Genomic DNA, 21,824 nt, shown 5'->3' on the forward strand with positions numbered 1-21,824 from the left:
ACATATGTGGACATCACATTTTGGGTTGTCTAGACCAAAATACTAAATTTGGCTCTACAAGGGCCTGATATCCACTTACGAGGAAATTATACTGCCACTGTTCTACCAAAATTTAAAACGTATGTCCTTATGTGTGGATCTTATTTTTCTCAGAAACAAAAATCAGGTAGAAAAAAATCTGGTAATTCTTTGTTTTTACATTCATCAGGTTCCAATCAATCCCAATTGGCAAAGAGAAATTAAAAATGCATGCCATGAAAGAGTTTGGGTCTTAGGAGGTTAAGTCAGTGTTACCTTAGTTGTCAAAAGTGGGGGGTTTCTGTTAAGGCCATTTAACAAGCCCAAAAGATTATAATTGATTAATTAAATCCAACTTTAACTGGTCGAAAAGTGTTTTTTATGGAGAAAAAAAATTCCTCCACTTACATGCTACCATCCACATATTACCAAGCTCAAAATGACCATCGTAATGTAATTATATGTTTCTTATGCTAAGTTTTGCATTTCAGATACAAAGTATAATTGGGGCTGAAAACATGAGATTTTCAGGTCATATGCAAAATAATTTGTATCATAAACGCAAAAGCCTTCCATGCATACATTTACTTAACCTTTTATCCAGTTGGGGTAACAGGGGGCTTGAGCCTGTCTCAGTCATCATAGGGGAAGTGGGCAAGTACATCCTGGATAGGTCTGTCACAGGGCTAACACAAAGAGACAAACCATTCACCCTCACGTTCACATCTGTGGTCGATTTAGAATCACCGGTTAGCCTAACATCCGTATCTTTGGGCTGGATTACCCAGAGAGAGCCTCACTGCCTCCTTCAAAGTTGTCTCTTTGTGAGACACTGTACCACTTCTAGTCCTTCTGCTAAGGTTTTATCACAGTTTGCAACGATCATTCTGACCTCCTACAAATGTGTATCTGTTTGCTATGTCAATATGATGACCTTTTATGTTGAATGTTGAATTTGGAAAGAGGACGAAGTCACGGGTAACCAAATACAGTGAGTAGCGCTGGTGCTAAGTGAGGATTTTGTTGGTGTGGCCAGAAACTCCTGTGCAATGTGTTGTGAGAGTGTATGCTGGAGCAAAGAAATATGGCATAGCTCAGGTCATCACGGCAGAATCTGCTGACAGTCCAACCCTGGAGTCGACTTCACCGTGCACAATCCCATAAATGTCAAAAAAATAGAGCGCCAGCTATTGACTTGATGGATCATCTTGGAGGTTGCACACTCAGGTTCTTCCACTGAAAAATAAGAGTTTTAATAATCTGAGTTGTAGCTGAAGATCTATGTCTCATCACCAGTGATGATACTCGACATTGAATTTGGGTCAGTTTGACATAGCTGTGATTCTGAAGTTTAACGTACACAAGAAAGTGGCCGTGACCAGGGAGTGAGCTCAGCTGTAGAACTTTATGATCACTTTTTTGATCATATCTTTGTCAGAATTTCTAAAATTGTTAATAATCAGCAATTTAACACCGTAGAGTCGTGCTGCTTTCGTGGGAAAAAAGAAAAGTTCCTCTGATTTCCTAGTAGCACTGGGGTTTAATTGTATTTACTGACAGAGGTAACTGTTATTATTTTTATTATAATTGCATTTTTTTGTCACAGACATGTGGGGAAACAAAATTATTTCATTCGCTACACGAAATGTTATGTACAGATCAACATTTGAAACAAAGTGTTTCTCTCTAAGCATGTCTTATTATTTCACAACTATTTTGTTTTTCATTAAAAAAAAAAAAAGACTTTTACTGGCTCAGAAATAACCAGGCGGTAATTTTACACAATCGCATAGCATGTCATGTTTCAGTGCCGCTGGAGTTTTGCAGGTGTCAAAGCTATGTAGAGGTGTTCAGAACATAGGATGAAAGGTATTGTTCATTTCCTGAAGCAATTTAACAAATAATCACTCACTCTTTTGTCTCCACATCTTCACCCTCTCCTTTAGGTGACGTGTAATTGCTTCACCATCAGTGATGGGGAGCTGCAGGAGATTGGAGTTGGCCTGTATCCAAGGTAACAAAGGGCAGCATGGAGAGCATGCACATCTAAAAAGCATCATTAATTTCAATCTTGCTCGTAATCTTTGTTAGATGCCACTCTTACTTATAAAAAAGCCACAAAATTTAAAAGCTGCGTAGACTTACCTGCCCGATCACTGCGCCCTAACCAACCCCACCTGTCCTTGCACCTGCTCGCTTTTAAAGCCCTGCCTGCGCTTCCCGATGTTTTCCTGACAGTTCTTTGAAGTAGCAGGAAAAAGGGGGGACTCAAGGGAGTCAATTTTTGCTGTAAGGCAAAAACCTGAAAATGAATGTTGACTGTATATATTATAATGCTGTTAGGGGAAGACAGACGGAAAAGGAAAGCTGGAATTCATAGAGAAATGCTAGGTTTGGCTCCCAACTGATGTGGGATTGATAATGTGTTTGTTGTGTAGAATAGGGGGCACATTATTCGTGCAATGTAAGTAATTAGTGTGAATTTCTGTAGTTTGAGTAGATTTCGTTGTGTGACTGTAACATTAACCAGTCATAAAGTGTGTAAGTACGTCCATTTTTAGTAGAGCAGTTAACAAAATATTATTCACTCTCTCTGCTGTCCTAGAAAGTGGAATGAAGGCGTATACAGCCTTGCACTGGCATATTTTTGCCTTTTCGTATCACTGCAGAGACTCACCGAAAGACTAAAAATCTTCCTGTCACAGTTAGACTCTATAGCTCAGGAAAGGTAACCTCTGGTGTTGTGTAGATTTTGAATATCTGCCTCAGTTTTATTCACATTCATTCTGATATGTCTACCTATCGTAGTGGAAATACTGTAACTGTGTACACAGACCTCACAGGTTACACACATGTGCATAAGTGTTGATAAACCCCTTGACCTGATTTAGGGATGTGAGCATGGCCCTCACTCACATGGTCCAAAACTTGAAATGGTCCTCATAAAATACACACGAATACACACTGAGACACACACAGCAGCGCAGTACTGTATGCACTGTAATCCATGTATTGAATCCCGGGTGAATGGGGTGGGATTTGGCCTGGTGTTGTACATGTCGTTAGTGTTGTCACACACACAGACACACACACACACACACACACACACACACACCACAGGTATCCCTGCCAGTTTATCTGGTTCGTGTTGAGATGTCAGATGGTCGCAGTGGCATTACCAAAGCTCAGCCAAACCACGTGGGTCTATGTGCGATTTGTGTTGTAACTCATCCATAAATAATGGGCCCGTTCTCAGAATGGTCCCCCTGCCTATTCATATTTTGGGTTGCCTAGCAACCATGGGTTTGCCGAAGAGAGGGGGATTACTGTGGTGAGACTACACCTCCGTTCATCTCACCGCTTTCTGCTCATTTTCTGTCTCTGTTATATTTCAAAAACTCTTTTTCTCATTAGCTGACTTTCTCATTCTCCTCTCAGCTGCACTCATCCGTACCATAACCCTCTTTCACTGCTAATTGGCCTATTGACAACATGATGTGAAATCCTCAGAGCGCTCTATCAAAAGCAAAATGATTCAGAGTTGAATTGATAGCACAGATTACGTGTTGTAATCCTCCTCAACCATACATTTTATATTACCTCGTTTTAACCCCCATGTGGATGCAAGGAAATCCTCCCAGGGGTGCAGTGCAGCAAAAGCAGGGAAAAGAAATTACTTAACAGTATAACATGCAGACCTGAGAGATGTTTATGAGGAGCACACTTTTTAGAAAATGGAATCACTTGACTGTGTTGGAAATCAAAAATTAGATGAAATTTTCTCAGCCTCTATGGGATGACATCAGTTTCCGCTTGGTTACATGGATTGATAGTGGCCCTGTGTCAGATTGGTGACCTCTCCAGGTCTCTACCCTGCCTCTCGCCCAATGGTAGCCAGGTAGGCTTCAGCCAATACAACTTCTCTATTGCTAGATCGCTTTAATCCTCACCACAGTCAATGTTCTCAAATGAATCATAGCAAAAAACAACTTCTTTATATAGCAAGTGTATTTAAAGCAGGTGATTAGGGGTTTAGCAATTCCTGATTCCATTATTGATGATTGATTATTTCCCCCTTTTGTTGTGATCAGTGTTTGGGTCATTACTCAAAAAAAGTAATTATTACCTGTAATACACAGAACACTTTTCTTTAAAGTAATGCAGTATGTTACTCAATTACTCCAAAGAGAAGTAATTTGTTACATTATTCGTTACATTATATTCTAGTTTCTCCGTAAAATGACTTGTAACACACTCTCTCATAATTGCCAGTTAACAATATAAACTGAGGCTACAGTCCCACACACTAACACAAATCTGTATCATAAAGAGACACACATACAATCTTTCTCTTGGTATTTGGGTATGAACACAATGCAGAAATAACCGGCACAAAAGAGATTTCAAAGCGATGAAAGCCGCAGTGATGCTACTTTAGAGAGATGAGCAGGTAAACTGCGGAAGCTGTTTGCAGTCATGGAAACAACAGCCTGACTGCTCATCTGTTTGTTACCTGTTTACATTCAATGTCTGGCTGCTGGACTCGTGGTCGGCATTCATTCACACTCAGCTTTAACATCACTCTGGGTTCTTGGCTGGCAGTCGGTGTAGATGTTTGCAAAAAGCCAAAGTTCATTTAGCAGCATAATCTAGTTGTTTCTTTCCATTTTACCATTGCACTCCTCCTCCAGTACAGACTGAAATAAGCTGATTGTAGCACAAGCGCAAATGGAACCGAAAAGCAGAATCAGTAGGCAAGCAGACTAACATTTCCAAGTAACTGAACTACTGGGAACCGATTCTCGATTCCCAACCCCACAGATTCTGGTTCAAGTCTAACTAAAAAGGTATATACATTTTGGGTTTAGCGTTTAATGCTCCTGTGTTAGTACAGCAGTGAACCACCTCGAAGCTGAGAAAAGAATCAATTGTGAAAGAAAGATGCTCACAATAGAAACAAAGAGATGACATATCTAAGCCTTTTCCATAATTTAATACCAGTTATAATTAAGGATAATAGACCTTTACTATCTGCAATCTCACACAATATTTCGCTCTCCGCCCTGCTACTGCAACACTTGGTCTCAGTTAGTGTGAGCCGATACTGTTAATGTGAGATGTGGTTTAGTTAATTAATCTAATTAGTATGCTAATGAGCCTCCTTCTATCAGATAAAAGCATCGTTTGGAGCGCTTGATTCCTAGTTGATATTCAACCTGCAACTTCTTCACTGTAGAACAAAGCCAGGGGGTTACTTTTACAAAGACTGAACACACGCGCACACACACACGCACTTTATCTGTTGGACCTATTGTTTTGCTGAATATGATAAACGAGTGCAGCGGTAATGGAAGGGGTCATAAAAACAGACAAGCCTCTTCAGTATTTTTCACGGCCATGTGTGCAGTGACATTAAATGTCTTTTTATGGGTCACAGAGGTCGTCAAGTACTTCTTTAAAAAGCACAATATCAACACGCACAGTTACATGCTCAGCATGAGAACGATGCACATCAGGTCTTTCAGTTAATTAGTTCAGCTTGCAAAGCAGTTGGATTCTCTTGAGATGTGCAAGATTACAATCATGAGAGAATCCATCTTTCCATGCTTCAAGTTCTTTAACCTTTAGAAAACCACAGTTGGACAGGAACAGTCAGCGTGCTACCAGGATCTACTAGCTAATAAAGTTTTGCTACAGGGAATTTTCAGTACAACAATCTTATGTGACACTTTGTAGGCAATTCAGCCAATAACCTGCCAAGAATATTTTTACTTTTATCTAGTACATCCATAATTTAAACATCTCACCTCTCATGGTTGTCTCCATTCGATTGCACCTACATGTCAGTGGGAAATGCATCACATGTGGAAAACGTTCGTACAGTTCCTAAAGTAGCTTGTTTGTGGATACTGGTTAATTTTAAAGGGAAAAAAAACCACTTGTGTATTGTAAATAAAAACTGTAAGTAAAACCACTTATATGTGGTATCAGTGTCTCCATCAAGATGCTGTCAAAATAAATTTGGGAGTGAATGAGCAGGAAGCTGATTTGTGTCGGTAATAAAATTGGGAAATGAGATAAAAGCCTTTGTTGTGACAGAAGTGGAGTACCCATCGTTTCCTGATTTATTGTGCGCCTGTCTGAGAGGCAGATAGACCAACAGAAAGAAATAAAGAGTGACATTTGTTATGACAGAAGCAGACTACTCATTTTGTCACACTGTGCAGGGAATTTTGTGTGTGCATATGTGTGTGTGCGTGTAACTTTTTGCTTGCGTGAGTGTTTTGTTTGAGAGCTCCGTCTTAAATGTGCAGAATTAAAGGTAACATTGCCAGATGATTTTTAAGCCCCTAACAGCACCTTGGAGTCGGGATCTTTTTATCTTTAGGGAGAAATGTCACCCAGCGTGTGTTTTTTCTCTCATCATTATGCTGCCACAAAGTAGCATTACAGTCAGCACCGGACTGACTGAAACCCCAAAACAGTTGGACATGTAGCAGCTGGCGGCTCAGCAGGAATGAGTCACTTCTTATATTTTCCAAACACCACAAGTAAACAGTTTCTCATCCTTTATCACATGCTGTTTCCTCTCGGTGTACGAGTATTTAGGAGAAAGGGCTGCCAGTCATCGTTTAAGGAGGGCGACACAAACACATACAAACTTTGTTAGAGTTTATTTGCAAGTAAAACATTTTATCACACATCTCTCAGGCTTCCTCCAACTTTTTGTCCATCTCTTTTCTCTCTTTCACTTTTCCTTCAATTCATTCTCCTCCCGCTCTCTGTTTGCCATCTTTCAGTTTATCTCTGTTAAACCACGACTGCCGGCCAAACTGCGTGATGGTGTTTGAGGGGACGAGACTGGAGCTCAGAGCTGTTCAGGATATCGACCCTGAAGATGAGGTATGATGAAGAAAATAACCTCACAGTATGGCTTTTGAACAATATAGAATCTGAAACCAAGAACTATATCTGTCATGAAGTCAATTTTATTATGCAAGTAACAAATACTGTATACTTATCTAGTATTTGATAGATGTACACTGAATTAAATGTTATTAAAGAATTATTACAAGATGTAGCCAAGTGAAATTTCATAGCAACACAAGCCGGATCACAGCTCCTAACTTGGCAGTGTTTTCTCCAATTTTCCGTACTTCATCATCCCTTGTGACTATATATAATGAGATTAATCCAAGCCATCTGTCCTACAAGACACACAAACACACACACACACGCGCGCATTACTTCTACAGTATCACATTTCTTCTGTTTAGTCTGTTTTCCAAATGTCTAATATAGATATGTGCTTAACACTGATCCTCAAAATATGGCCTCAAATTTATTTAAGTGCTGTAGGTAAAAGTGAAAATTAAATTTGAGCAAACTGTTTGTTTCTCAAACTAAGCCGCTCTCTCTCTCTCTCTCTCTGTCCAGCTAACTATAAGTTACATCGAGACGTTGTCACTGACTGAAGATCGGCAGAGGCAGCTGGAGGAGCAGTACCATTTTACCTGTCACTGCCAGCGATGTGACTCGCGAGACAAGGTCAGAGGCAAACAAATTAAATTGCGGCCTTCATTCACTTCTAATCAGGATTACAGCTATTTATTTGGGTGTTTTTCCCCCCTCATATGTCCAACAATCAGAGCAAAGCAGCTATCATCACCAAAGGTGGTAGCCCTCTAGATTTCCAGACTCTTCCAAATCATACCTGATCTTTTTTGGTGAGGGGTCACATTTGAGACTTGCACATATCGCTGTCGCCATAGCTCGAATATTATATTTTTACTATACGATGAGTATAGAACGACACGGGCGAAAATATATTTGTTGAGTGAGTGAGTGCCTGCGATGGATGTAGTGGTGGAAATGTCACTGTTTCATTCATGACACATCATTTTGAAACGTCTATATCATTTTCCAATAAGAACAGCTCCAATAAACTGGTTAAAAGTCTGTATTGATCCTTTTGTCCTCTTATCATTATAACTGAGTCCATAGTGTGCACATGGTGCACATGGTTAGCCACTTTCAAAAGTGCAGAAACACACTCTTTCACACACTTCTGTGTGTGGATGATGATTTTGCACCTTATCGTGATCGTTTTTAACTTTGTAAAAGATATTTGTGGAATTTCAACCGTACATCCTTACTGCCTGTCTCTCTCTCTGTTTCACAGACACACACACACACACACACACTTTCTGTTAGAGTGTATCGGTGCGTAACGTGTTTCGGTGTACCCTTTCCTGTCCTCCTCTCCTTTTCCCTCCTTCACTCTCTCACACATCCTGTGTTATCTCCTGCTCTCCTCCTCGTCTTCCCCTCTGTCACTCGGTCACGCTCCACCTCGTCACATCCACTCTCACTCTCTGACCACCTACTGAAAAATGAGAAAAATTATCTTGTCTTGCGGCTGCAGTTTTCTTTTCCATCCATCTTAATCTGCTCCATCTTCCTCCTGCGCTGTCTCTTTCTTTCGATGTGTCTGTTTTCTTTTCTCTCACTCATATCATCTTTTTGTCACTGCTGCGACTTCAGCCTCTAGCTTTGTTCTCTCTGTGCTTTATATGGCACTTCACTCTTACTCTAGCACTGCGCTTTTTATGCTTCTGTGTTTGTTTGAGACGAGTTAAGACGGAGCACTCAGTTGACTCTCTGGAACAATGGCATTGATTCATTTTTTGCCACCGACCTTTGTTCTGCACACAGTAGTGACAGAAACACACACTTTCTCTTTCATTCTGCTTGTCTTTAATCTCGACATCAAACCAGCGCATGGCTGTTTTCTCTCTGTGCATGTGTTAGGATTTACACAAATTGCACGCTTATTTTACAAAATTTTACTCATAATTTTAAAGAAAAAAGCTAAGTTTTAGGATAGATTTCTCTTTCTCATTCCCTTTAATCTTGTAACCTTTTCCTTCCTGGCCTGAAACAGGACAAAGGTCACTAGGTCACTGTGAATCACACAATGGGTTTTTAATAAACTTAATCTAGTGTTTATTTATTCCATCACACCACAGCGGTTATGCATGGATGGATGGATCTTTGGAGGCCCCATTCTGTCCCCTTAACTTCTGCACTGTGTGCTGAACTCAGCTGTAGTATCAAAATAGTTTTTCTTCAACTTGATTTTTATGTTTTGGAGGTCAAAGCCACGGGGAGACAGTTCTGGCGAGCAGGGCTGGTGGTGAGTGATAATTGTGTTGTTCATAAATGTGACCTTCAGGGAGTGATCTACACAAGAAGTTATTTTAAAGGTTATGAAACTTAAAGCTTCTTTCAGCTCCTCCCTTGTTCACTACGGATTGCTACAGCGAGTAGCTCCACATATTGGAAATGGCAGATTTTTATACCGGATGCCCTTCCTGTCACAAACCCAAAGATTTTTTTGTCTCCTCCCAAAATTGAACTGGGGATTTTGTTTTTCGTTTTTTAGGTGAATGTGTAAACCACTACTCTATGGAGAATCTAAGTTGTTAAACTTAAACTTAAACGTTTTTGATTGATTCCCAGAATTTGTTGATCGGACCTTGTATGTTCACGAGATCGTTTGGTTGTTTTAGACATAGATTTCTGCTCATCAGTGTGGATGTTAAAGTAGTCCCTCCTTACTAATGTCTTTGCTCAGGATGGACTCATGCTCTCGGGCGAAGAAGGAAAATGGCGCCTGCTGAAGGAGGCTCTACCAAGACTGGAAGGGCTGAAAGCCGAGTCCAGTATCCTTTGTCTCTGTCAAGTTCCTCTAAAGCCAGTGGACACCGAATCTCTATGAGAACTTCTTGTAATTGTCTGCTGTTCATATTTCATGTAACTGATAAGACAAGCATCAAGTAATGAGACAACAGTTGAAGTGAGTTTAGTTGCTTAATGAAACATGATACTGTAACTCGACTGTCTTAAGTTAGGTCGTAAGTAAGATCGAATTACTTTGGTGCTGATCAGATTAGATCAGAACTTCATGTACTGATGTACAAATGATGATGGTGGTGGCTTCACTGGTTGGTTGGCAGCTCCGAGTAATTAAGAGTCTAATTAAAAGTGGATTGAGATTCTGTGCTTTCATCACCATAAAGCTGGCGTAACCATTTTCATCATAAAACAACACAAAGGAGGGAGAGAGACAAACATCAGATAGTTTATATCATTCAGCGCAGAGAAGTAAACTCATTTATGCAATGTTGTTTTCATAAATCCTTAAGATTTCCCTGAGGAGTCTGCAGCTTTAATCATATTTTCGGGGATGCAGGATAAATGTTACTTTTCCTTAATTCACCTTCCAGATTGGGAAATGCTGTTGGAGAGCAGTAGGCATCTGTTATCAAGCGTTGGTGGTGAAATTCCTGAGGAAAATCTATACAAGCTCAGAATTACAGACATGGCTTTAGATGCTTCAGTTCACCTGGGACGCTGGGAGGAAGCTATGAGTTACGGGGTGACGACACTTCCAGCATACAGGTGAGTCACTGTGTGCCTGTTTCTGTTTGGCTCAGGCAGTACACTATCAAGGTAACTAAACAATCTGCGTTTCACCCACGAATGACTAATATGTCATCAGATGTAAAGAAAGAAAGAAAGAAATCAGTTTCCTATATTTGTGTATGTGTGCCTGGATTCAGGGCGTTTATCAGACCTGGTTGTAGGATAAGCATAAAGTCTGAATGCATTCAAAGTGCTGTTCACTGAGATGAGGGAGGATTGCATAACCTTACCAGTATAAATTAGTACAGAGATATGGGTTTATTGAACCGTCCTGATGCCTTTTATAGTCATCTCAAAACTTCTGGATTGTGTTTAATTTTAGTATAGATCAATCTTTACTGTTTTTAATACTAAGAAAGCGAGTCGGAGAGTGTTCAATTGCTACCATGGGGATTAGGGAAGATTAAGTTACTTGATGTAGTCCTAGACTTTAGTAGATATTATCATCCATCCATCCATTTTCTGCAGCCTATCTGAGTCTGGGTCATGGCAGCAGCAGTCTGAAAGTAGAAAGGCCCAGATCTCTCTCTTTAGTCACCTCCGTCAACTCTTCTGGGGGGGACACTGAAGCGTTCCCAAGCCAACTGAGAGACATAATCTCTCCAGCGTGTCTTGAATTTGCCCCGGGGCCCCTTCCCAGTTGGACATGTCAGAAACACCTCACTTGGGAGGCGTCATGAAGGCATCGCAGTCGGATGTCTGAATCACCTCAAGTGGTTCCTTTCAGTATGAGGAGTAGTGGCTCTACTCTGACCCTCTCACAAATGACTCTCACAGAGCTCCTCATCCTGTCCTTATGAGTGAACCTAGACACCTTTCAGAGAAAACTTACTTTTGCAGCTTGGCTTAGCCATCTTATTCTTTTGGTCACTACCCACAGCTCATAGCCATAGATGAGGGTAGAAATGTACACAGACCAGTAAATCTTCAGCTTTGCTTTCAAACTCAGTTTTCCTTTTCTCTTTTTATCATAACACTTCCTGTTGTATTTGTTGGTTTTTAATATCAGGCTAGTCTGTCTTGTAAAGAGAATTTTGATGTCATGGTAAAATAAATGTTAACTAAAAATGAATAAATATAATACTCAAAGAGGTGGATGAGAGAACCCAAATGTCCAAAGAAACCTATCTTTAACCTGCCAGCTCTTCTTCAAACTCTGCATGATCTCTGTGCCCGTGCAGCCATGTGAGAATAGGGCAGGTAATTGGCATCTTCCTGCAGGAGTCTGTGTGTGATGCAGACTCCTGCTGTGTGCTGCATGTGAGATTTCAGACAAGGTCCTGAGCTGAGTCTCACAACATTGTGCTGATCATATATGAACAGGTATGATAGTGTGTTAGGTTAACATAAAATTGATGTTTTTTTTGGTTTTATTTCTTAGTTTTTCTGCACTGAATTTCCTTTTGTTATTTTCTTGAAGCAGAGATTAAAGATTATTAGATTTAGTTAGCAATTTAGCAAGCTCGCATAATAAAACACATCACAGTGAAAATGTCCGAGTTTATCACTGCAGCAGGAAGATCAATGCATATTTTTTTACCATCATAATTAAATGTTCAAAACATGAGAAAATCACCGCAATGACAACCCTTGAGTTTTCTGATCTTCGCATTTTATTCCATTGTGTTGCTAATTCAAAAATGAAAGACCACATAGGCTCCATACAGTCTCGATCAAAAGTTTAAGACCACTTAAAAAATGGCAAAAAATCATATTTTGTATGGTTAACAAGGTTTCAAGTAGAGCTTCAGCATGCAACAAGAAGAAATGGGAGTGAGACAAAAAAAAATTTGAGCATCCAATTTATTGAAAACAACGCTTAAACTTAAACACCTGATCAAAAGTGTAGGACCTCATGCTTTTAAAAGGCCAAATCTGTGCAAAAATGAGGATTCATTGTCATTTTCTGTCAGGCAGTCACACTGTCATGACGTTCTGATGGCAAAAGCAAAAAAAACGTTCCCTTTTTGAACGTGGTCAGGTTGTTGAACTGCATAAGCAGGGTCTCTCGCAACGTGCCATCGCTGCTGAGCTGGACGCAGTAAGACAGTCATTTGGAATTTCTTAAATGATCCAGAGGGTTATGGAACAAAAGAGTCAAGTGGAAGACCCCAAAAAACTTTCACCAGCACTGAGCCAGAGGATCCAGTTGGCTGTCCATCAAGACACTGGACAATCCTCAACCCAAATTAAGGCCATTACTGGTGCTGACTGCAGCGCCATAAACATCAGACGGCATCTGAGACTGAAGGGCTTCAAAAACAAAGAAACGTCTCCTTGAATGTCACAGATCTGACCGTTTGGACTTTGCAAGAGAGCACCAATTAACACCAAACATGGGAAATTGAAAGGTGGAAGAAAGTTTTATTCTCTAATGAGAAAATTTTTTACCTTGATGGTCCTGAAGGTTTCCAATGTTACTGGCATGATGTTTTCAATGCACCACGGTGGAGGGGGCGCCATAATGGTCTGAGGTGCTTTTTCCTCGGAACAATGGAGCTTCAGGAGGTGCAGAGGCGTCAAACGGTGGCTGGCTATGTCCAGATGTTGCAGAGAGCATCCTTCATGACTGAGGGCCCTCATCTATGTGGTAACGACTGCAGGTTTTTCAACAGGACAACAGGACAATGGTACAGTACACAATACCTGCAGGACAAGGGACTTCTTCCAGGAGAATAACATCACTCTTTTGGGTCATCCTGTATGTTCCCCTGATCTAAATCCAATTGAGAACCTTTGGGGATGGATGGCAAGGGAAGTTTACAGGTTACAGGTTTCTTTGGAGGTGTGGTCCTAAACTTTTGATCAGCTGTAAAACAGCCTGTTTCAGTTGAAGCGTTGATTTCAATAACTTGCATGCTCAAAAAATGTTTTATCTCACTCCCATTTCTTCTTGTTGCATGTTGAAACCATGCAAAATATGATATTTTTGCCATTTTTCAAGTGTGCTTAAACTTTTGTTGTGAAAATGAATTTTATTTTCAGCTTTGCATGCAGGCAAATGTGCTTAAAACAAATATTTTGTAAGATCAGAGCAAAATGTTTATGCCATTCATAGAAAAATTTAAATCTAAACTGAGATTTCTGTATATGCAGGTAATCACCCTCAAATCTGGGAATGCAATGTGATGTCTAAACCAACAGGGCAACTGTTAAGTCCACAAATATTTTTATCTAATAAGTACACCATTTTTAATTAATAAAAGAGTAAAAACCCTAAGTGAATCAAGTAAATGCAATGAACAAGGGAAAAAATAGTGAAATGATGGTGAGAGAGTTGGATTCCAAATCCAAAAATCTTTAAATCTACGTCTGAATTTACAGTAAATTGCATCAACAGTTCCTAGCTTCGATTGTCCAACCATCACTCTGTCTCTTCTTTTTTTGCAGTTCAGTTTGTACAAACTCAACATTATACCTACGCACTTCAGCAAGTGTGTGTGTGTGTGTGTGTTTGTGTCAGTATGTGTGAGAGAGATGCAGAGAAAGAAAGACTAATTGATCTTGTGTGAAGGGCAGCGCTCTACTGGGATAGCTGTGCTCACACACACACACACACACTCCCACAACAGCATATCCACAGGAGAGAAACGGCAACGGCCTATAAATAAATAAGCAGACACGGGGCAGCAGAAAGAAAGAGATGGTGATGTGTACAAGGGGATGGAGAGAACTGCTGTAAAACGTGTGTCAAAGAATCAAAGACAAAGCCAGTGAGAGGGGTGGTTGCGGGAGCTTTAGGCTCTGTATAAAAGATATAAGCAGGAAATTAATGAAAAATGAGAGGTGGGGTGGGGGGGCTGCAGGGTGATCAACAACTTGACAGAAGAAAGAGGAGGGAAAAAAGATCTGCAGAAATGATGGAAATAAAATATGAATGATGGGATCACAAGGAAAAGAAGAGTAAAGGTAACGTACAGGAAGGGAAGGGTTAAAAACAGGTATAATGAATGAAATGGACACGGACGAGTGAAAATGTTGAAAGAAAAAAAGAAAGTGGAAGGAATTCAGGAGAAAGAAGTGAGAAGTGAGTGGGAGGAGGATCCTCCATATTCATCTCCTATCTTCCTCTGGGCTCTTCAGATGCTAGGGAAGAAAGATAGCTGCAGGAGTTCTCGATCACTCCATTTCTCCTGTCCTTCCCCTCATTCTCTATTCCTTTTTTCTTTCACACTCTCCCACTGCAAGTCTTTTCAGAGTTACTCTATTCAGTTTGTGATATATGGAGAAGGTTTTCCCTGCGAATAATGCTCACCTGCTGCAGGCTGTGCACACCAGGCCTATTGAACCCCTTCTGTACTGCACATATTTTACTGTTATAGATATGCACACACACATATACCCAGATTATTCTGTTCACGAATGCATCCAGATATCTTTCTTTCAGTAGATGCTCTGATGACTTTTTATGCATAAAGTAAAGCAAAAAGCATCTCTGGATACATTTTGTAGCTTAGTGTTGTTTCTCCATTTCTTAAACACAAGTACTGACAATCTTCTCAGACCTACAGGTCAGCACGAATGTGGAATAATAGCATCAGCTTGATACTTCCTTTTTTTACATCATTCAGTTTTTGATTTTTAAATGCCCAGACCTTTTTTCTCTGTCTGTATTTGCATTAACATTCAGCAGTATCACAGGGACAAATCTCTTGCATAAGATTTCTGCATCAGCAGTGGCCTTGATGGACCAGCCAAGTGCACCCGTGGTGTCAGTCTTTATGAGTCCTGCTGTCAGCGTATGAAATTGAAGTTTGTTTAAAATGTTGCAGACAAATGAGACTAGCAGACAGCGTAGATTTGTCTAAAAACCACAAACTGGTTTAATATAATATTTAATGAAAGGCTAATTTTATAAATACCTAATCCAATGAGAAGATGTTGGTCGTTCTAACCTATAGGCAAAGTTACAAGGTGAATAAAGTAACTGAAGAAATGTGTTTCTGTGGATAATTTAGACTTTTCTCAGATTGTTTACTCTTTTTGATAAGGCGTCTTGTAGCTATGCAGCTTGGATCGAAGATCCTGTGCAGGCATCACTTAGCTTTAAGCAAACAAGAAAGGTTAGAAGTCAGTGTTATCGATCGCTGTGGTCCTGTTGTCTGCTAGCTTACGAGACTCGGGCAAAGACCTTCTTTAGATGCAGTAGTTAATTGGTGACTTTGTCTGCAAAGACGGCTGACTAACTGTGATTTAAATGTTCTTTGTCTTGCATAGTTGTTGCAATTTCCCTTAAATGTACAACTGAAATTACTGTTGCATTTGACAAACAACAAAAACGCAATTAAGCTAAATACTTGCAGCAAATCTGACCTTCTCCTTCAGTTACTTCTACTTAGTAAGATAATCTTTGTTTCCCTCTCACAAACAGCAGGCCGTGGATCTTTTTGTTCCAAACAAGTGCCTCATTAGTTCCACTGCATTTGCCTGGAAATGCTACACTTTTCCACAACTATTAATTTCTTCTTCTCACTGCCTCTCGTATGCATAGCCGAGAGCTATAGCTTTGTAACTAGCTCCGTATGACGATGAGACCGTATTTCTCTTCAATTTACTCTTCCGAGGAGAAAAAAAAAATAGGGGATAAATCAGGAGACAGCAAATTAATTAAATTACTCTAATTGCTTTGCGGTTCTATATGAGAGGAATTATAATTGGATTGTGGGCTTGATGTGTGTGTTTGTATGTCGTGGAAGTCAGAATCACTGGCTTGGTGATTAAACCAATATTGTAACTTATTATTCATGGGCTACTAATTTTGTTGGTTTATTCTTTGAACTTTCTGTTTAATAATTCAATTTTAACCAGAGGATAAGGGGCCACCTCTTTAATTGGTTGGCTTGTCAGTTGATAGTTTAGTTTGGCTTTGAGGTTCAAACAAATGGGCTGTTAGCATTGTGGGTAAAAAGTGGTGAAAAATTAGGAAACTATAGAGTTTGAAATGACTCCAGCTGTGGCCACTACATGGAAATTCATTTTGGATTTCTCTTTATTACCAGAACAGATTTTATTGTTAAACAAGAGTGGAAAACTTAGCCGGGGGAAGCTGCTGCCCATAAAGAAATAATTAAGAGGAATGCCCGGTTAACATCAGGTGCTGTTTCTATTATAGCGCGTATTGAATCCCCTTCTGGTGTCTTTACTCTGGAGAGAAGTGAAAACTGGCAAATATGCCGGGTCAAACAGGGTGAAGTGGATTTGTATCGACCTTATCTTTGTGTGCGCACGCTCATACATTAATGCCGATGCGCGTGTGCATTCATGTATATGTGTTTACTCACAGCTCTTTTTGTTTGTTTGTCAGAGACGGAGAAGTGGAGGAAATGGAAATGGAGAAGGGCTCGAGCTTTATCGGTGCACAGTTCTTTAAAATATGTAATCAAGAGAAAGGAGAACAGAACAAATAAATAGAAGGAAGATTAAAGAGGGCTGCAGAGGTAGAGTGCAGAAGAGAAATGAATGGAGAGCAGCCGAAGAGGGCGGGAAACAGCTGAACAACATTGGCAACTTTAATCCCTGCAGCTAGCGGGGTAAAAAGCACAAATATAAACGGGGAGAAGCAGAGGAAGGAGATGTGAAGCGGGAAAAAGGAATGAGAGATTAGAGGAGGGGGATGGAAAAGAAAGGAGAATAAAGGGAAAGAAGAGCCGGGTAAATGAGTGTTTGAGAACTCCAGTGTTTGCCAACAACAAAGCTGTTTCCTAACAGTCCCTAGTGTGTATTTATCTTTATAGGATGAGCAATGTCCCAGTTCAGCATGTGTGTGTGTGAACTTTCACTGTAACACATGTATTTGTAAACATTTACAGTCAGTGTCATGCACACATATCAATAAGCAGTCAAGCTCATCCATTTTTATGCATATGTGCATCTAAATCCATTTGCTCCACAGATACGAATTATAATTAAATGCATTTAGAGGAAAAAGAAGAAATCCCTCTAATTAATTTGACAGCACATTTTCTTATTTGCAGATCTTGCATTAAATATGTCCATGTAGAACGCAAAACAAGAGTGTGATTTTTAATATGTTTAATAGGCCCTGTGTTTATTTTAAAACAGCTGCTGCTGTTAGATGGATTTTATTAGTTTTGCATTGAAGTACACCAGAGTTGCTGAGCTGTGTGTGTCTGTGTGTGTGTCTCTGTGAGAGATGTGGGAGTCTCTTGATGTCAAAATCATTGATTGGCTTGATGACAGCTCTGAATCTGTCACTGCTGATACACAAACTGCGTCGTTTTCTGTCACTGGAACGTTCCCTTCTAGAGACAGAAGGACTGAAAGGTGGTAATTTGTTTCCTTGGCTGTGTGTATTTTTATGCAGGCAGCAACATTGGGTTTTGAATGGCACATTACTTGTTATTACCCATCTACTCTCTTTAATTTCTTACCTTTTTTGTTGAATTATCTTTGCATTACACTGCATGACCTCAGATGTGATGTGCCGTCATTTCTAGTTAACAGTATAATAAACTGTGCATTTCCCGTATAACAGCACACATATGTGCTGGTAAAGATCTACAGAGAAGGTAACAAGGAGTTGCACTGTGTCTTTGTAGGGTGCCAAGAGAGAAACTGTGGGACTACCTGGGGAAGTTAGGAGGGGTAGAGAACTATGTGAGGGTGAGGACATGAAATCAGTGATAGAGAGTCTGGAGAGGTGGGCAGAAAAGGAATGTAAGTCAATAGAAGGAAGACAATAAATATATGGGGTCAGTCATCCAAACAAGTGAACAGTGGATAGCAAAGAGGAAGAAGAGAGTGCAGGTAGGGAGTGATCAGAATGGAGAGACAGAGGACACTGACGATGGAGCTACCAAGCAGGAGGAAGAGGAAGACTTAAGAGGTTCATGGACGTAGTGAAGGAGGACATGGAGACGGTTGGTGTGACAGAAGAAGATGATAGGGTGAGATGGAGGACGATGATCCACTGTGGCGAACCGTAAGGGAAGGAGCTGAAACAAGAAGGATAAGAGGACTGCCAGTAGACTCTATACTGCCTCAGATTTAAAGACAGGGGCTGTGATGTAATTACTGTGTACGGATTAGTAAGCTAATATTTCACATCACTCCCTCATCACAAGTTCCCATCCTAGCTCATGAGTTATGCTTGTGTTCTTTCTCTTCTTTTTTTCTTTTGTACTTGTCCTCCTGTGTTTCCTCCTTCTTCCTTCTGTTTTTCCCTTATTGTCCTCCAACTGTGTGTGTCTCTCTCTTTCAGTGGCTAATCACCTTCAAACCTCACGCTGAGTGTTCCAGTGTCCTCTCTCTTGTCTGGCAGCTTCCTCTTGTTTTGTTTGTCCTGTCTGACTGATCAGCTGTGATCAGACCTTCCTTACGAACATCTGCATTTGCGTCGGCATCATGCATTTGAGTCCTCACTTAGGGTGTACCCCTCTCTGATAAATGGAATGAGATTATAGTAACGTGCAACTTTAATGCATTACCTTGAAGCGGATTGAAATTTGGACATATATATGCATTAGTATCAGTGTTTTTTATGCTTTTATCGTTAATGCCAAATAGAGTAAATAAGTATAAGCTTTGACATACAAGCGTGCAAAAAAACATATTTAGTCACACTTGTGTATTCAAGGAAGTATAGTCAAACAAACATGGAGGCAAGCTTTTTGCACACTTGTAGAAACTCTAAATATTCTACTTTTCCCCCCTTGCTGTTCTTTTTCTCACTCATGCATACTTGTTTATGCATTACACATGCACTGAGACACTAACAGGAAAAGCAGATTTTCTTAGTCTTGTTTGTGGCTCTTGCTGTTTGGTTCCATGCTGTGAATGTCAGTGGATTGCCTCAGACTTTAGAAATCAAACTGATGAATTAAAGGAAACCCTTAATGTTATATCATGTATGTCCCTGCTGATAAATGAAGTTGATTTAACCTCATTATGTAGTGACTTATTTCTTTTAAGTGACTTGTGAAACAATTAAGTAGCTGGTCTTGCATAAGTTTGTCTACATGGGATATTATAGCATACAAATGTGTATGCTATTGTTTCCCGACTTCCATTTCAGTTTCAATGTGTATATTTAAAAAGTATGACCAAGGAGTGGGCACCACACTGGTTAACATCCCTGGAAATGCTTAGATGCTAGACAGGAAATTGGGGATGATTGATGAACCTAGGATGTAGCAGGCGTAATGTGAGCTTTATCATGATTGGGCAGCGATGAACTAATTATTTACTCTTTGTACCGATATTGGAAGAGTCATGTGAGTTTGTGCATCCAGTGTACATGTTTTCTATAAACTGGCAGAGGGCTTGTGAACATGTCCCTCAGGGTTTCCTGCGCAGGACTCTGCTGTTGATTTAACCCAGCCAGCCATCCACATCCAGGGGCAGAGCGGTTTTATGAATACTAATTCTCTGTTTAGTATTGCAGCCAGTTTTTGCATAAGAAGAAGCATTAACTGCTCCCGTAAGAGCAGTATGGAGCATTTTCAAGCAAAAATAGAATAGATAGAATAAATGTAAAGGAAAATTACAGTGCAAATGATACCAGAAGAACAACACCCTGAAAGAAATGAAAACAATAATGGAACTTTTCACTTGTTGTGGTGAAATCTAATTACATGTACATGTTGTCTTTCTTCCTAAAGACAGTACTACCCCGATCCCCATCCAGTCCATGGGATCCAGCTGATGAGAGTTGGAAAGCTGCAGCATTACCTGGAAAACATCGAAGATGCTTTGGACACATTCAAACAGGTTTGAAGGACTAAATATCAACAGGAAGGCAACGGGACTTCTTTTACGAACCAAAAACGAAGACCAGTTGCCTTCATGTCAGGCACCTAAGATCGTGTGGAGACATGTAACAGCAGAGATGATCAGGCAGGATTAAAAACATCTTCGGTTCGTTTTACAATAATCTCTAAAGTACTTAATCTTTAAGTAAAATGTCATGAAAACAGTTACTTTCAGTTTCCTTTATAGAATAGATTGTGTAGCATTATGTGATGATCCCGTTTCATTACATCACCATACAAGATTGTTCTGGTACTAACAGGGAAGAAAGCTAGTTATGCTTATGTCTCCTATTCCAGGCTTATGGAATCGTAAAGTTCACCCATGGTGAAGATCACCCATTGACGACCGAACTAACGATGAAGATGAAGGAATGTCACAGTGAGATGGATCATCATTCCTCCAGCAGACGCTAAGACGAAGGCGAAAGAAACGTCTTCATGTAACTGATTTCACTGCCTTACGTTCTTTTTATTCATCAACCTGAATAAACGGATTTGTTATTTTGCCATCCATACCTGACCTTTATTGTCTCAACAGTCTTAAAGTAAGGAACTGTTGTTAAAACAGCTCCAGCAACACTTCAGGCTCCTCTTTATACTTTCTCGTGGCAAATAAAACCTTTTTAGCTTTGGTTTGGTGCAGTTTTACGTTAATCGCTTTCATAAATTCTAGCCATAAAACATCTCATTAATGATATCCAAGAACCTGCTTTTCCCACAATTCCATGAAACGCCAGTGATATTTCTGCAGTTTTGTAGCCAGCCTGTTATCCTGTTTAAATTAGGTTTATGGAAACATTTAAGCACAATTAATCCCATTAATCCTAAAGTTTCTGCATCCTGTCCTTGTTTGAGAACTGGAGAGGAAGAAGCAGAGGGAGGGAGGAAAGCCCCTGTTGGCCCCGGTCTCCTCTGTAATCTGTAGATTCCATTGTGATGAGTGATCCTAGGGTGTGTGTGTGCTGGTTTAGTAAAGTACATACATCACCCTCTGTGCATTTCCATCACACATACTTCCCATGTTAATCCCTGTTTTTGTTTCTCTGCACACACACACACTTTTCCCATGTTAATCCCAAAATTCTGCCATATGCAAACTGATGACACTATGTCCTAGGGGCGTGTGTGCACGAATGGGTGTTTTTCTGCCATCTTTCTGAGTCTTCTCAAAAAACTGAGCTGATTTTTTTCCTTTTGGCTCAAAATATTTTTTGTAATTATAGAAAAAACAAACTGTAGAAACGAGGTATCAACAGATTATTTTTCAACTTTGAAGAGAGAAACGATGCAAGCTTACTGTGTTTCAAAGACTGAGTGGACCCTAGTGGAGTGAATGGCCTGTGGGAGCCGTCTGTGCTGCTGCACCGCTCCTACCTACATTACTCACTTCATTGGTTTTGTTGCTTTCAGTCCTTCACTCGCTCACTTTTCCCATATAACATCCATCAAATGAGATTTAGTGTTTCTTAGCTATAACCTCCTGCCTCTCCCTTTCTGTCACTCACTGTCTCTCTTCCCCATTTATATCTCTCTCTCTCTCCAAAGGCT

At 40.1% G+C, this 21,824-nt stretch overlaps 1 protein-coding gene across 2 annotated transcripts in view; it reads left to right on the forward strand.

Moving 5' to 3' along the window:
- The window catches only part of smyd3 (SET and MYND domain containing 3), a 94,628-nt gene extending 73,839 nt beyond the window's left edge, over positions 1-20,789 (forward strand). Inside the window, exons 6-12 of one of the 2 annotated variants that reach the window (XM_005733303.1) lie at positions 1,965-2,032; positions 6,819-6,921; positions 7,456-7,566; positions 9,656-9,743; positions 10,308-10,482; positions 20,127-20,235; positions 20,574-20,789. In XM_005733303.1, coding sequence (XP_005733360.1) covers positions 1,965-2,032; positions 6,819-6,921; positions 7,456-7,566; positions 9,656-9,743; positions 10,308-10,482; positions 20,127-20,235; positions 20,574-20,690 — 771 coding nt within the window. In that variant the 3' untranslated portion in view covers positions 20,691-20,789. The remainder of the gene's footprint in view (positions 1-1,964; positions 2,033-6,818; positions 6,922-7,455; positions 7,567-9,655; positions 9,744-10,307; positions 10,483-20,126; positions 20,236-20,573) is intronic. The other variant, XM_013910897.1, reaches the window with a different exon arrangement.
- Positions 20,790-21,824: the final 1,035 nt, after the last annotated feature.

This window comes from Pundamilia nyererei, unplaced genomic scaffold, assembly GCF_000239375.1.
Source record: "Pundamilia nyererei isolate P.nyererei 1_Seehausen unplaced genomic scaffold, PunNye1.0 scaffold00051, whole genome shotgun sequence".
Classification (NCBI taxonomy): domain Eukaryota; kingdom Metazoa; phylum Chordata; class Actinopteri; order Cichliformes; family Cichlidae; genus Pundamilia; species Pundamilia nyererei.